Genomic DNA, 17,538 nt, shown 5'->3' on the forward strand with positions numbered 1-17,538 from the left:
AATCCACACAAAAGTGAATGGAAAATGATTTAATTAGAATCATAATTATTGATTTTTACCATTTTTTCTGCAGACATGTACAGTGCATGCAATAGAATATATTCATTAAATGGCATTTCAGTGGTCCTGAGATTAATTTTTTAAAGAAAGTTTGTTTGAAAAAGATTAAAGAATGTCAGTTTAAAGTTGAAAGTAAAAATGCTGCAGACGTCATATCTGCCTGGTTGGTGCCTGGGCAAATAAAGAGGGGACCACAGCATGAATGAAACCTTGTACATCCTCCTACTCTGTCAAACTTGATGGCTTCTACACACACGTATACAGTAAATATACAAGCAGCTTCAGCCACCTTCCCACTCAGTCTCACTCTCTGGTTTCTGAGCACCTTGCTGCAGAAATCCCGCTGCCTTCAGGAAACACATCATCATTGTTGCATATGCAAAAAGACTGACAGAGATGCCCACTGACTGAATGCCACAGTGGCCTTTCTGAGCGCTGCTGGACCATCTTAACTGCCCAATACGGCTGCGATTATTCTATGATAGAATGCAAGAGCCATCTGCAAGTTTACAGTTTGAGGCAGGTGGGATGTGAGGTGTTTTAAAGGAGCTTTAATCCTGCTCCAATCAGGTGCAAGGCCAGAAAGCCAACCTGGGTAACACACCCAAGTTCTTCTCCTGCTTCTCACATTTGTTTTCAGTGATTCTGTGAGTAGAAATCCTGTAAACACATTGAAAGCAACGCCCAAAGTGTTCCTCTGTTATACAGCGTCAGTCTCAAGAGGGGTTTCTTTCATATGAAGACAGTAGCTGCAGAATAAAATCAGTTTTAATATATGGAGGTCTGGTGGTGGAGATAATGTGAGGGAAGGTAGACAGCAAAGAAGAAGAAAGGGAAATGGGTTGAGGTGAGGGGAATGATGAGGAAATAAAAGCAAGAGAGAGAAGAAGAAACAGTGAGAGACACAGACGTAGTAGAAGAAGAAGAAAAAGTAGTAATGGGGGAAGTGGTGCGTGTCTTTTCTGCAAATCTCCTCTTTCACCTCTGCTCTCCTCCAGCTCTCCAGCCAAGGCCAGCCAAGAGACACTTCACCTCGCACCCACACACACATGGAGCCCGGGCCAACACACAGACACATACACACACAAAGGGAGAGGACACACACCCACAAAACTGCACACGCTTGTTCTCTCTTACTCGTCTCTTTTTCAAGGCGCGCACGCACTCAGAGAAACTGGCATATGAGTATTTAGCCACCCACTCAGAACAATAAATGGCAAAAGCACAGACACAAATGCTGCAATGCACATAAACTTGAGCGTCATGCACACTCTTGACACCAGATACATGTCTGCATAGGCATCCATATGCTCTGTGTGCAACGACCCATCAAAGACAGACATGGAAATAATAACAGTTGAGGGTAACGACACACTCGCACACACGTTCACCGACTGTGGATAATTCTACACATATGCATCAAATCACAGCCTCTCAATCGCACACTATGGTAAGAAGCAATGCATATGCACCACATATGCAGCACGCCTGTACCCCACCGTGTAAAACAACGTGTGCACACGCACGCACTCACTCACTCAGCACCATAAGTGTATCAGTGTGTTAATGGGCAGATTAGCGCGTTGTGTGATCTGAAGTGAGAAGGATAATATCAACCTCATTTCTGCAGTCAGACAAAACAAAGAGGAGCAAGTTATTCATCAAATATGTCATCATGTGCTTAGAGCTATAGATCTGACATATTGCATTACCAAAGTGTGGGGAATAAAGGGGAATCAACAAATATGACAGGACAAGTAAAGGAGACAAAAGTTGGAATTTGACCAAGGGATAAACGAAGATTGAAAAATTTTCATGGGTAATTTTTATATGACATATGACTTTTTTTCTTTTTAAATGTCCGTCTGCGGTATAATGGTTTGAGCTAGATTCAAAACAGGCATTTTGACTAAATCACATTTTTTTATGATGAGGGAAAGCCATTTAAAATAATTTGCTGCTGTTTTTTTAGTTTAATTCAAATTAAAAGTTTCATGATCTTAAATGTTCAACATTATGGGATAAGGGGAGACAAAAGCGGCAGGTTTATAACAGATATTTGGATTAAAATTGCAGAGGATCAAATGCATTTAAATATAAAGAATTCAAAGCATGCAAAAGCTGATATTTTTAAAAGGCCTAAAATTACTGACATTATTATTTTTATCTAATGTCTGCACCATTTCTACATCTAAGCCTTGCATAGCTATGTGGATCAAATCAAAGAGTCTCGGTGTGAAGTGAGCAGGCAGCAGAGAGCAGACATGATGCCACTGTACCTCTTCCAGGTCTCGGCCCATAGTCGACCTGTCGCACTTCAAAGGAAGCCGCGTTACAGCACCCTTGCAAAAAGAAAAGGAAGAGGCTGTTTTAGAGAGCGATTTACACTGAACACATGCACTGATTTCTTCTTCTTCTTCTTTTTTTTTGTCTTCCTGTCTCCGGGCTCTGCTATGAGCCTGGGTGGCAGCATCAGCCCCTCGGGTAGAGGTTATGAGGCACATTTCCTTTACGAGCTTTTGTAACCTTGAATTGTTCCCACATTCCGACGACTTAAAGCGGAGGAGAAAGTAGACAAATAAAAAAAGCGTCGAAGAAGAAAACGACGCGGCCTCCGGCTGTTGTATTGTGGAAGAATCATCCCTGATGAACCAATTAGGCTCGTAGTATCACTTAACTCCGGGCTTTTTAACTTGCAAGGGTCGATATTGAGAGGCACGCATGTACAGCAGCGGGTCAATTAAGGCGCCAAATATTATCACTGCGGAATGCTGGGAAATAATTCAGCTCCTAATTAATGTTTGTTTTTTTTTTCCTTCCGTGAAAACAATGATAAAAGTTCCTCTTTACAGCGTTTAGTAAAAAGTGCACCGATTTCTCAACATGAGGAAGCTGAGAAAACAGGCAGTATTTATCGAATCCATTTCATTGATTTCATTTAAATTGCATGCTGTTCGTGTTGTTTCCGGTTGACATTTGCGTGGGTTATGAAGTCTGTGAATCTGCTGCTGTTTGCTTGAAAAAAAGTTTCTTCAAAGATTAAAAGGCCTCTTCTGAAAGATGTCAATTATTCGCCTATACTCGTCATTTAAACCCTAATTTCGTTAGCTTATTAAATCATTCAGTAAAAATGCGATATAATAATATGCAATATTATTATAAAAATAAATAAGTAAAAAAAAAAAAAAAAGCTCTATTTTTCGTCTTTTTTTCTTCTTTTTTTGACTGCATCGCCCCCAGCAAGACTATTTTTGGGGGAAATGTTTCTTTCTCGTTTTTTATAAATAGTCCAACTCAATATGCAAATAAATTAATGTTTTCATTTCAGAATATTTACAATTAAAACAAATATAAAAAAGTGGAAATCTTTTTAAAGCAGGAGTCAATCTCAAATGATTCATTTCTGGTGGTGACATGCTATTAAAAGAGGATTTTATTTATGAACATATTTGTCGTCACGTTGCAGGAGAAGGATGATAATTTTATTGATTTTTTTTATTATTTAAAAAAAATGTCTTGAAGAGACTGGAAAAAAAATCTTTTGATTTAAAATTTTCTCATTAAAATCTCATCCTTCTAATCTGATCTGTGATTTCTGCCCCGAAATGGTCAGACACCTGCTGCAAACCAGAAGCTTATTCATTTCTTTTGTCTCTCTGCATTCATAATAATTTTTTTCTTTCATATTTTGACTCTCTCCCCTTGTTTGAAAAGTTAACTTTATTGAATCAAAGATGTTTGCACATGTTTTGGCTCGCTGGTGCCCTGCACCTCTCCACAGCCGCATCTGTTGTGAGCGCAGTGCGCACAGCTCTTTACGCGTCTCCATCGATCAGGTGGAAATATAATTCGGCCTAACAACGCTAAAATACCGCATCCCTCGTGTCACATAGTTGATCTTTAAGGGAGAGAGAGAGTGGGGAGAGATTTTGAAACACGAGCCCATAACGCATTTCTCTCCTCCAACACCCCAGGGTGCCCGAGCCTCGGCAAACACAAAGTCATTATCGGTTAGATTCCAAGAAGGCGAGTCTGTCAAGGAACAGGCTTCCTTCGGAGAATTTATGTCATGCCTACTAAACATGGGAAGATGTCTTCTAAGTGGTGCGAGGAAGGATAAATAACAGCGAGTCCCACAGCTGATTATATTGAAACAACGGTGTGCATTTGTAAAAAGGAGAGGGGATGAGGACGTGGGGTCCCAGCAGATGCTGAGCGCAGGGGCCCATCCACCTGCTTCACACCGGCTCCTTCAATTTACTCATCAATACTTGCTATCATCTTTCTTGAGAGAGGAATATAACTCTTCATGATGTGGGTAAAAAGTGCAGCATTGCAATAAATGAAATCAGGCAGAAATTCCTAAAATCTTTGGAAAAATTCAGCTGAGTGAAAAGCAGAAAAATGATTCTTTTTAGAGAAGAAAATAACATTTCTCCTAAAAGTTACATCGTGGTATTATTTAGTCAAAACATATCACTTTACACCCCCTGGGATTTAAAAATATCTCAACTCTACAGGCTTTAAATTCCGCCAAGGTGACAGAATAACTTTCCCATCATGTCCAGCTCACAGCCGCGGCGGAGCTGTTGCGCAAGAGCCGCTGTGGCCTGCGTGCGTAACAGCGTGTGCATGGTACGGACCGGGAGCCTGCAGGTCTCCGCTATGATTAACGGCACCCTAACAACCATCCTCTATCTTCTCTGTCTCCCCCTCACACACGTGCGCGCGAACGAACGGACGCACACACAGAAACACACACCTCTTTCCCCTCCTTTTTTGACACCACAAAATCTCTTTAAAAAAAATCCCTCCTTTCCTCTAACTCTGGGACAACTTTTGAAGAATATTAAAAGAAAAAGAAAAAATCTTTAAACAAGAGTAAAATTTAGCGTAACATCCACGATAGCAGGCGGGAGATGTCGGGAGGAGAGTGGGTTGCAGACTGTCTGTTATCATCATGACTTCTCCAGACGAGCCAGCGTTCGCTCACGGCTCCCCTGCTGCTGTGTAGCCGCGCGAGGGGCTTCCTGCCTCGGCCACATGAAGTCAATTAGCCGGTCCCAGAGGGGAGCCCCTGCCCGGGTCTTTATCGGCACTGAGGTTACCAAAACAGCGCTAGTGCTTGCTTTTAAACTCCACACCGCTCATGGAGCAATTATGGAGACTTAAGCATGAATGTAAGGAAGCCGGACAAGGCATAATCCATCAAAAGGGGGAATAACTGAAGCTGAAAATGTCCTATTAAGATGTGTGTTTTTTATAAATACAAAAATAGGCTGATTTTGTATATTTTAAGGGGCAGAAAATGACTGAATGAGTAAAAATAAAATTAAACACAGTATGAAAAAAACACTTGTGAGTAAACATTAGGAAACACACTCTACATCATGTCTGATATATTTGTAAAGTGAGGAAAAAGCTGCAAAAATTAAGGACTCTTAATTTGAAATATCACATGCTGACCACAACCACCCCTTTACACCCCCCTGAATTGCACACATACACACCTTCTCACACACATACATCACTCTGTTTCCACACAGGAAAAGAATAACAAACATTTAAACAAACACCAAGAGAAGGAAATAAAAGTTTGTCGGTGCTTATAGATGGAAGAAGAGTCAGAGATGAAGAGAGGGTGAAGGCTGACGTACCTGCTGGGACATTCTGTAGAGGAGGTTGCTGTCAGTGCTCTGCGGCTGCCATGTCCCCATGAAGCCCGGCTGCTCAGCACTAGGCGGTCTGGTGCTGAACTGCATGGAGCTTTCGCCTGCTCCCTCAGCGCTGCTGCTAACGATGCTAACGCCACCCAGACCACTTCTGCTGCTGCTGCTGCTGCTGCTGCTGGAGGTGGTGGTGATGGTGCTGCTGCTGCTGCTACTGTGGCTACTGGAAGGGATGCTCGTGCTAATGCCAGCGGTGCCGGTGGATCCGTCAGACTTAGCCGGAGGTGGCCTGGGCGGCTCGGGGTCTGTGCCTGGCTCTTGTGGGACTGTGTCACACTCACTGCCTCTCACATCCAACTCTGCCTCCTCGGACTTGGACAGAGAGAGAGGAAGAGACAGAGAGGGAGGGAGGTGGGGGGAAGGAGGGATGTGGGAGTGTGAAGGAGGAGAGAAAAAACAGTGAGTGAAGGTGGGTTCTTTTGGGGTCTTGTTGGCTTTTTTTTTTTATCTGGTCCTGCTTCTTGAAGAGGAGAACAGCGAGAGGGGAGTAAAGAAGAGTTGGTTGTGTGTGAGGTTTCTTGGCAGCTTTGGTGTGTGTGAAGTTAATTCTCAAGAAAAGAGAGAAAAAGAGGAATTTCCTCAGGGGCCTCGTCTCTCGGACAAGGCAAGATGAGGTTGAGGGAGGATGGAGGTGAGGAGGGGGCTGATGAGAAGGTGAGCATGAGTAGAGTTAAAGAAAGAAGAGGGGGGTTATGGGAATTAGCAAGGGATAAGGGGGTGCATAATGCTGTCAGTGGCCTCAGATTTAGCTTTAATTCATCTGTCAGTCATATTGCACTTGGACATGGACTCACTGAGATACAAACACACAATGACACTCATGTTTACCTCCATGCAAGCATGCACAAGACAGAGTTGCAACACTATAATATGAAATACATTTTTTAAAAGTAGAAAAGTAAAAGTTTAAAAGCTGCAGCTGTCATCAGCACACTTAATACTGAACACATGCATCAGTCAGGATAGAAATAAATCTGTTATTAGAGATTATCTATGAATTTATATGTTTAAAAGTAACTTAAAGAAAAAGTGCATGAAGCAAAAAATGCAAACAAATTTTCCTAACATAAATGAACCATTTCACAGAAATCATGACAGAATTTTGTGCATAAAAAACAAAAATGTTCCTAAAAAAAGAAAAGTAAAAGTCCCATAGAAAAACCATCTAGAGCAATCTCTAGAGCCAATAAAAAGCACGATTGTCTCTTACCATCAATTCTGTGTCTGTCCCAGCAAAGTGAAGATGAGGTGTGGGAGTGAGCCACCAGCTATCCAGCTCTGCCTGCCTCCCGTTCCTCTCTCTCTCTCCCTCTCTCTCTCTCTCCCTCTCTCTCTGTCCCTCTCTTGACGTCTGTGCCGCCTGTCCTCTCTCTCTCTCCTCCTCTCTCTCTCCCTCGGACTCCTCTGTACTCCGCTGCAGCCGCTGGAGAACTGAGCTGAGCCTCCGCGTGTGTGTGCGTGCACGAGAGCGCAAGCAAAGCATGTGAGAGCGGGGCGAGCGAGAGCAAGCTAGAGAGACGGTGACTCTTTGAGTGTCTGCAGCAGAGTGTGTGCCGGGCCGGTGCGGGCTCAACTGAGTCAACTGTGCTGCTCCACTCTGAGATGCTCAATGACATCGCGCCGCATGCTTCCTCTCGCTCACACACACACTTAGACACACACACTCCTCCCCTGCCAGGGGGAGAGAGAGAGAGAGAAAGAGAGAGAGAGAGGAGGGGGCAAGAACCATCACAGAGCAGAAGAAAGGAGGGGGGAGAGTTTGTCCCCCTGCCTTATTACCATATGCGCTGCGAGTGGCCGGCATGTCTCAGAGCAACTTAGTCGTCCAGTGGGACTATCCCACCAAACACAGGAGCTCAGTTTTAGCTTTAAAAACAACAACAGCTAGAAGAGAAGCATCACCTTTACAGGCTGCTCTAAAGTGTTTGTTTCTCTGCTCAAAAAATTTGTTTCAACAGAAGCTTCTTTGATCAAGGAAGCAAAAATGTTTCATTTTTAATTCATAGGGCAGCAATGAAAAGAAAAACAAACAAAAAATATCAATAGACTTGTTATGAAGAAATCTGGAGCCTTTGTTTGATTCTCACCCGCTCTAATGAAAGACTAATGGAACGCAGGCAGGCTGCCACCAGCATGCATATGAACACACACACTTCGAGTCTGAGCCACACAGGAAACCCCCCCGCGGAGGCTCTCAGATTTTAATTAAGAAAAAAATGAGGAAGAGGTTCCATTTTAGCCAAATTGGTCCCCACAGCAGCAAAGGTAAGGGAATAAAATGAGGGATGGAGGAGTAAAGGGAGGCAGACACGGAGAAAAAGACACACAGGAGGATGTAATTTAAAAAAAAAAGAAAGAGGAAGGAGATGTATGCTTCCTTTGACACGGTGTAGGACACATCTCAAACAATGAAGACATCTCCCCTCCCTACTTCCTCCTCCTCCCTTTCCCTCTCCTCTCTCTCCTCTCTTCCATCCAGTCTTTTCACCCCCCGTCATTAGAGAAATGACAGACCTCCGTCCGCAGCAAGAAGGAGATGTCACTGTGATCTTTCCCACCACCAAGGAACAAAAGAGAACTTCTCTCTTCGGCAGTGTTAAATAGCTTTTGATATATAAAGTCACTTCAAAATTTGTGGCAAATTGCTTCAGACAGGTGCGGGGATGTCTCGGTTAAAAGCCTTTTTGTACGTTGTGCTAATGGCAGTATAGTGTTAACCTTTGCTGAGATTATCACACCGGTTGTTACTGCTATGTACAAGGATTTCTGCTGACAGGTTGTGCCGAGTCTGGCACACTTTGGAAATGTGCAGTTGTGTCTTTTGTCTCAGGCTCAATTTAATCTTTTTGCTTTTGTCTTCTATGATGTTTCTCTCCCTTCTGCATTTCTTCACCACTCCATCTCTCTTTTAATGCATCATCCTTTAATTTTAAAAACTTTTCTCTCTGTCATTTATCTTTTCCACAGTGGCCCTCGCCTCACTAGGAGCCATAAGCCATCTTGTCGTAAAAGATGTTATGTGTCACCTCCTGTCCATGTGCCACACGCTCAGCTCTTAACAGCTTATTGAAAAGGTAATGCACAAGGCTTCGGCTAATTATTTTAAGTGACAATTTAGCAGCCGAGGTTCCTTTTTGCTCTCTCTCTCTCTCTCTTCCTCTCTCGCTCTCTCGGCTGTAAATGTGCGAGCCTGTGGCTTTGTCGAGTGGCACTCAGTGCTTCAAGTCAAGCTGGTGGCTCAGCTCTCTGACCTGGCTGGTTAATGGCTGTTATTTGTGGGAGGGAGGAGTGGACTCTGCCAATATCCCTCACTCTCTCTCCACATCTCTTCCCCATTTTCCCCTTTCCTCTGCTGATGGTAATGGCCATGATGACAGAGGAAACAAAGAAGAAGTGAAAACACAGTGAGATAGAGAAATTTAGGAGGAAGGAAGAAGTGAACAGAGAGATGAGAAACACTGGGAAGAAGGAAGAGGCAGAAAAAAAGGGGGATCCAGAGGCTCCTTTATTAAAACTATTATTGTGCAGGACTTGAGAATTCCCCCCGGGGCAGGGGTCCATGTCGAAGCCCATATAATTAACTAGAGGCTCAGCTACGGATCAATTACCAGACAAGCAAGTGATAGCCGAATCAATGGAAGATCATCAGGCTCGTTATCAGTGTTGCAACTCATTAGAGGAAAAGTGAGGTAGAGAAAGAGGAAAAGAGAAAAAAGGGGGGGGGGGGCGGAGAGGGCTGGGTTGGTGGCAGAGCCCAGCAGAGGTTTATGTGTGAGCGTGCAGTGACGGGGTGGGGTGTGGGGGGGTCCAGTGTGACAGAGTGCAGCCCGCTCTGTAGCATCACTCACTGAAGCTTGTACGGATCAATATGAGTATGTGTGCATGGGGTTAAAGCTCTGCCATAGCATCCTTATCCCCCAACGACTCACACGCTCAGACTGAGGAACAATCACACAACCCCAGTGGCCAGAGAGGGATTGTCAGGATGAAGAGTTGCAGAGCAAGGCCTATATTTCCAGAGTCAAGACTGTAGGAGTGTACTGCTTAAAACGTTATACGTGATCCTGACATGCTCATTTTAGATGTCACAAGTTCAAGTATTGGAGATTGACAGAAAGTTGGACAAAGATGGACTATTTTAGGTAGGGTTGTCACAATAGCAGAGTTTAAACATTGATTTTATACTAGTAATTCAATCAAGCCAGTACCTGGTTTGATAACACAGCAACAAAATTAAAAGTCCTCTGCAGCCAATAATGGGTTTTTTTTGTTTGTTTGTTTTAATGACAAAAAATTTCAAGAAAACCTGTTGCACACTGTCTGCAGATACATAATAATAAATAGCTCTGAAATTTAGGAGCTTTTGCTGCAAATAAAGACTGGAGATAATTTCTTGACGCTTTGGTACTTTCCATACTTTTAATCCTGGTATCAAAATGTGGTATCAAAAATTATCTCAAATTTTGACAGACTTATTCCAGTCTGCCCCTCTTTAAAAAGCAACAAATACACTCACACCAAATGTTCACAAGACAATAGCAGGAAGATAAGGTAAATCCACCAGATGAAGCTTGTTGCAGCAGTCGTCCCTTTTGTGACAGTTGCTGCACTTTTTACATCAACATGAATGCTTATCAACATTTTTTCATTACAATATTATTTTTAGTTGCTATTGCTGCCTAATTTTGGTCAAATGGGATCTTACTGTGCAATAATTCTGAGTGCAGTCTTATGTATTAACTTCTGGGGAAAGGTTTTGGAAACACTTTATAAAACTTACACACTCTTAAGCATTAGTAAAGCATTAGTAAAAGTTAACTCATCATTTATAAAACATCTTTAAATATTTTTTAACTCATTTTTAAATGCAACTGTAAATGCTTTATTGGTACATTAGTAAAGTGCAGTTAATCAGTATAAAGCCTCATTAACTTATGTTAATTTAAAACATTTACTGATGTTTTGTTAAAGTAAAGCACTAGTACAGCGCTACTTTTAGGGTAAGGATTACTAATGCTTAATGAATGTTTCACTAGTGCATCAATAAAACACTTACAGTTGTGTTTTTACGTGACATATAATAATCCATCATAGATGATGACTTAAGCTTTATTAATTCGGTTTTTCTCGGACTTTGAATTTTGAACACCATAGTAATCAATGGGAGCGTGAGCTCCTCGGTGGCGCTGCTTAGGCGTGGGTCTGCCGCCTCAGACAGCCATTCTAGTTAAATATGGTTTGGTAGATATTATTTTATTGTCAATAAAGTGCATTCTTTGTGCTACCTTTAACCCGTGTGAATGGCCTATCAAACTTGATTCTTGTCACTTTAACACTACAATAAACCAGAATGGTAAATACTAATGTGATTTACCTTACGTAATGTTTAAATCTGAGTACTTCTGACTGGAAGATTTTTTTTTAAACTTCATTTTTTTGAGTGTTTTACTATAATAGATGGGACAGACAAAATAGTAGGAATCCAAGGAGAGAGAGCCATGGGTCGGACTTGAATCTTCGCCATCTGCCTGGAGAAACAACACCTGTAGATGAAGCACGACCAGTTAAGCCAATCTGCACCCCCCTCTGGTTAGAAGTTTTAGCCAAACAAGCAGAAGTTAAGAGTTAGAATCAAAGGATCCCATGACTGCAGAGACTTCACACCACCTCGACCTGCTGTTGCACTTTCTATCCTTCAACCATCATCTACAAGTGTGTTTCAGTAGGCGCCCTCTAACTCTAAGCCGCAGTTATTATACCCATCAAACCTCTCAGCACTGCTGCTTGTTTCCCAAACACTGGCATCTAATGGGTCAAATAGCCCAGAAATTGGGTGTGACAGCACTGAGTTGTTAACACAGTCTCAAAGGAACAACTTCACCTCTCCACGCACTTAAGTCTTGAGAGGCAAGCACCTTTTTATTTTCAATGCAAAGTGAGAAAACCTGCTCCTTATGTAAAAACATTTGTATGAGAAGTTGCACTGTTCTTTAAAACTCATAATTATCTTCACTGTTATTTCTCTGGCTTTTGGTCTGTTTTTTTTTTTGTTTTTTGTTTTTTTTTGGGATGGGATAATTTCCATGGCTGGAATCACAACTGAACAAACTCAAATTGGCCTTTTACACACTTAAACAAGGGCAAATGGAAGGACAGAAGCAGAGGAGAGTGGAACAACATAATTTGCGCGGTGATGGTGATCATCTGCTGCAGAAAGAAATGGCCAGCAGACAAAAGGTTGATGAGTGTCTCCTTGCTGCGGAGGACGCAGTCAGAGAGAACACTAGTTCACTCCGGGTTGCACAAGCCGTTTGCAATGCAAACTAGTTTTCTCCCAGATTAAATGTTGAATGTGAGAATTCTTTGTCCATCTGAGGTCAAATGATTTGAAATAAACAAAGCAGAGCAATAATGATCATGCTTTAACACTGGTGGGAAGTGGCATTTCCAGCAGAGTGAGTGCATTCTTTGTACAGTACACCAGAGAAATAAGCAGGAGCACATGGCTGAGGGCTGCTGCTATCAGTGACCTGATTTATGGGCATACAAGGATGCTCACACACACTCACTCAGTCAGGCTGGTTGTGTGTGTGCATGTGACAGGGAGCTGCGTGTCGATCAGATGGCACAGGGATAGAAGTGTCACTGTTCTGCTACCACTACGGGGCCACAAGACATCATATGACACCGACAGGAACAGCCCTCTGCTTGTGATAACAGCAGAGACGGAGGCAGGGAGACACAGACGAGGGCACCCAAAGGTCTCAGAGAGAGCCACATGATTGCGTGTGTCACTGATCACAGCAATCTGGCCTCATAATAACACTACCTTTGTGAAGAAGAAATGACAGAGCCGTGTCTTCCTACGAGTTATTTATGATATCACGCTGCATTTGTGGTGGCTGTAAATGGCAAAAGGTTAGCAGCCGGGAGCTCAGTTTGCTAATGCTAACTCGTCAATTCCTGACCTAATGACACACGTTATGTAAAAAGTGCTCCACGTGCTGTATTTTTTTTTCCTAGAAGGGAAGAATCCACTCATGAGGTCAGGAGACCAAAACTATAATTTTATCAGCACACATCCCCAAACTCACATCCAGTACACATGTGCACCTCTGACCCTGCAGGCATCAACTGACCAGCTCATTGTTGTTCTCACCAAATATAAACAACTCCTACAGAGAGCTGTCAGCCACTCTTACTTTACCTGTTCGGCACTTTTACCCACAAACACTCCCGACTATTTTATGAGGTCACCACAACAACAAAACAGGCTTACAGCTTCCAAATAAAACAACTCATGCAGGGTTACAAAGGCAGTCAATCTTCTACAGATATTAATTGGACTGTAACTCTATTTTTGAGTTTTTTTAAACATTATTTAAAAAAGTCTGTACAAAGTTAAACTACAACAAGATCTAACAGACATCGTCAAATTGCTGTGTCCAAAGAACACTTAAAAACATCCTATTTATTGTTATAGATGAAGAAGAAGGCCACCATAATAGTTATTTTTGCACCAGAGACTTTGAACGTTTAGGGGTTTTGCTTTAAACAAAGCCCACCTTATTGGGTACTGGTACCCTAGTAGTTATATTTAAGCATCCCATGTACAGGCTGCTGTCCACAATGCAGGTGGCTTGGGTTCAAACCTGGCTTGTCATTCCCCTCTCTCTCTCCATGATTTCAGACTTTCCAACATCCTATCTGTCCAATCAAGGCATTAAATCCCAAAGAAATTGAAAAATATATATAAACAATTCATCTAGCCCTTCATTGAAATTTAGAATAAAGATTTAAATAGATTATGTGATTATTGATCAGTGTTGGTAAATTTACTTAGTTTTTCATGCAGTTAATTTTTAGAGGGGTTAGGACCATATCCCTTTTGTCCTAATCCAGTTTTACAATTTTTGGATACTAATTTAATTTATATTGCAGTATTGTAATTGCGATTTGATGATGTCAGGTTTTGCAATTTTGTTATTCTTTTTGGACAAAACAGTAGGCTGTTATATGACAAGTGATCAAATAAGTCATGAATAAGATAAAATAAGTGATGAAATGTCAGATCACATAATAAGTTATCCTGTTGAAATCAGTGCATATCATGTGAGTCAGTCTTTGCTTTTTTTTTTAAATCATCGATTTGCTTTTCTTACAAACACTCAGCTGCAACATCTTGTAGTGTTTCACACACATTTATGATAACCAGATGGGCCACCCAGTAGTATCGGGCACCTCATGATTCGATTAGGATTCAAAGGGACTCTGATTCGATTCTTAATTAGTGATGCATTTTGATGCACTTGTTTTTTTTTTCTTACATTTCTGTTGTTCTCACTGTGTCAAACATAATAAAAACATGACATTTGTGTTTAAAAAAATAAGAGATGAATTAAATTTACATTTTCCTCTAATTGGAGATGTGTGTGAACTGGAAAGTTACAATTGCACTGAACCAAAGGAAGCAGCATCCTTCCCTTGTAACATGTCAGAAATTATAAACATAAAAATGCCCTTTTTCACAGATGAACAACTGGTAATCTAAAGCTTGCTGTTACACGCTGTATGTCAGAGTTTCATCTTTTTGTTCCTGCTATTCCACAGTATTAAATATTTAAATAATCAATTGTTATTGATTATCGATTACTGGACATTTATAAATCAATTCAAATCTTCCACCTCCACTTCTCGATGCATCTAAGAATTGTTTTTTCTCCCACCTTTACCACCCAGGTATATTTGCAGCCACCGAAGTATATTTCCAAACCTTTTTTTGTACTTCTTCACTTTAATTCCATATAAGTCTACCATCAATGCACTCATAAGTAAAAACACTATTTAAGGAGTATTTTTCCATGTTAAAAAAAAATACTCAGCTTACGGTGTTGTTTTAAGATTTTTTTTTTTTGCAGCTGCTTGCTGCAGATATCAATGAAAGAAGGAAAGGAATGAAAATGAATAAAGACAAAGACTTCAGCTGATATTTGTATGTCGGTCGTGTCTAAAACTTTAGACACTTATTTGTACATATGACTAATATTTACAGCTGATGTCATGGTTATAAATATCAGCAAAAATGTTCAAATGAACCGATACAATAATTAACTTCTTAAGCTAATATCTGCTGATTCCAATATCATGCTTATAATATCATGCTTCACTAATATTTGAGCACCTTAAAGGGATACTTCAACATTTTGGCAAATTCACCCATTGCCATAATCCCTATAGTCTTAGTAATAGGTTTGTTACCTTTAGTTGTCGGTGCAAGCTGTTTTTAGATCGGCGGTGCTGAGATAGGAGCTGCTCAGCTAACGCTATGGTGTCTTATGGTATTCCAGCTCTCCCAAATCAAACTCATCAAATACACAATTCAACAACTCCAAAACGCTCTCGTGGACAAGTTGTGACCTGCACATTCACCACGCTATGAAATAATAACGTATAATTATATAACATTACAACACATGAAGCAAATACCCAGAACTATTTCTTGAGTAAACCTCTGGGCGGAGTGACACAGTGCAGCAGCCATGGCTTGAGTGTAGTTCTGGCTTTGCATTTACCTTTAAACCATCTCCATCTCGTAATGTTCCATGATAATTTCATGCAACACTCTACTGCTTGTAGACGGTTGAGTTAAACAACTTAATCAACTTGATGTAGAAAAGACTCAGCACTGTTGAGCTCCCCTGTTAACTAACTTTTTTGAATTAAGGACTCTGATTAATAAAAACAGCACTTTATAAGGAGTGTTTACTAAACAGAAAACCAGCGTTTTGCTGTCATTCATAAATTTTTCATTATGAGGGAAGAATGCACATATGCTCTGGGAACAAGAATATTTAGGCCATCCAAAGAAAAACATGGTCGACCAAAATTGCAGCCACACACCAACAAATCGATTGGTCATTCAGAAAAAAGAGAGAGAGAAAAAATCTTACTTTGTCTCAAAATCAGTTTAATCTGTGGTTCCTCATTACCTCCTCCTGGCAGTCTAACCTGGGGGGACGGAGCCTTCTCCATAGCCCCCCCTCCTTTTGGAACTCACTCCCTATCCATGTCCAAGACTGTACGAACTCTTCCACATTCAAATCCCTGCTCAAAACTCACCTTTTTAAACTCAATGTTTGATTCTGTTGTCTTGTCGTTTGCTGCATGATTATCTGCTTGTTTGATTGCTTGTTGTTTGCTTGTTGTCTGTTTAGCTGTTAGAGGGTCTTTTGATTTCTTTGGTATGTAACGTCTTTTAACTTTTGTATAGTGTGAAAAGCGCTTTATGAATAAAATGTATTATTATCATTATTATTACTATTAAATGATCTTAGAAAGTAACTTATCAAGCTTTATGAAGCATTAAACATTTGACTCAGACGATCAGTGAGCAACGACTTTAGCTGGAAATGCCTTGTGTCGGGGGGTTTCATGTTACAGAGGTGAGTTTAGGCAACATACCTGCAGCTACCATAACAAGTCACATCCCGTTATGATAGTTAAGGATTTCTCTGTCTTTGGAAACTTTAGAAAGTGTCTGAGATACTGTAAGACCTCAGTTTAAACACAGACATAACATGGGAATGGTCCTTTTTTAAAGTTTTCACAGTAAAAATTCTACTTATTTTTAAGAGATCAGAATAAAATTTTAAAGTGTAAGCATGAACCAAAATGTTTTTCAGCATGTGGTTAGGTCCAGAAGAAATCTTGTCAGTATTGCACTTTTGTGACATTTAGTTTTACATTTTATCAATGCTATTTATTGCACAAAGAAAACAAAGACGTTTCAGTATATTGAGGACTTTAGATGATTTAAATGTAATTTTAATATAAACCCTTTTTGCATCTGGCCTTTCATCCTAAACTGAACGAAACAGGTCCTTAAATCACCAACACTTGGAGGACTTTTATCCTTAAAAGAAGGTCTGATGATACATGATTAACAAGACCTTCAGAAGCAACTCTTCAGATGCTGCATGAGGCGTCATTGAACAAGTTATGCAGTCAGACTGATACAGCCAAAGTCGATTAAGTTTTAATGATAACTCCCAAATACAAAGTTGTCTGCAATGCATGACAAATGGAATTCTGGCATTATTAGAAGGGTGACGTTCAAGACAAACAATTTTACTCATGAGAAAGTTGGTGAAAGAAGACTTTTATCGTTGTATCTCTGAGTGAGATTCTGAAGTTCTGCTACCTAATTGAGGAGCTGGACCTCATGCTACCCACTTATTCTCTCTGACTTACTGTTAGAACCGCTGTGAAGGTATGGAGGATCAGAAAGAGGGTTTCATGTGAACCAAAGGCATGGAGATAATGTGTGGGGAAAGTAAGAAAGAGGAAAAAAGAGGAAGAGGTTCCATCACTAGCTCTTTGACTGGGGCAGTTTGAGGCCATTTCACAGACGAGCATATCACCCGTCCCTTTTCTTTCTCTCCCTCTTCTCTCTGCTAACTCCACAGTCCTCCACACTCACACTTGGATAATTCTCCTCTAATGATCTCTGGCTCTTCTCCTCATTTACTCTCCTCATGTCTCCCTCCCCTCCTGCTCTCTCCCTCTTCTCACCTCATCAGACAGGCCTCCACCTCACCCCTCCACCGCCTCCATCTCCTCACTGCTGTCCTCTCTCACTGACCCGTGCTCCCCCCAAGTCACAGGGCGTTGTGTCTCTACCTGCCAGGCTCCCTGACAGCCCCACGTTCCCCCCTCACCCCCTGAGAGGAGACCGCCTGCCCATCCGGAA

The 17,538-nt window shown here is 41.3% G+C and overlaps 1 protein-coding gene across 4 annotated transcripts in view; it reads right to left on the reverse strand.

Moving 5' to 3' along the window:
- bnc2 (basonuclin 2) overlaps positions 1 to 17,538 on the reverse strand; it is a 220,929-nt gene that overhangs the window by 100,075 nt on the left and 103,316 nt on the right. Inside the window, exons 1-3 of one of the 4 annotated variants that reach the window (XM_041784428.1) lie at positions 7,000 to 7,614; positions 5,718 to 6,101; positions 2,340 to 2,402 (exon numbers count right to left, since the gene is read on the reverse strand). In XM_041784428.1, coding sequence (XP_041640362.1) covers positions 2,340 to 2,402; positions 5,718 to 6,101; positions 7,000 to 7,272 — 720 coding nt within the window. In that variant the 5' untranslated portion in view covers positions 7,273 to 7,614. Of the gene's footprint in view, positions 1 to 2,339; positions 2,403 to 5,717; positions 6,102 to 6,999; positions 7,617 to 17,538 lie in introns of those variants that run through there. The other 3 variants (XM_041784431.1, XM_041784430.1, XM_041784429.1) reach the window with 3 other exon arrangements.

This window comes from Cheilinus undulatus, linkage group 4 (assembly GCF_018320785.1).
Source record: "Cheilinus undulatus linkage group 4, ASM1832078v1, whole genome shotgun sequence".
Classification (NCBI taxonomy): Eukaryota; Metazoa; Chordata; class Actinopteri; order Labriformes; family Labridae; genus Cheilinus; species Cheilinus undulatus.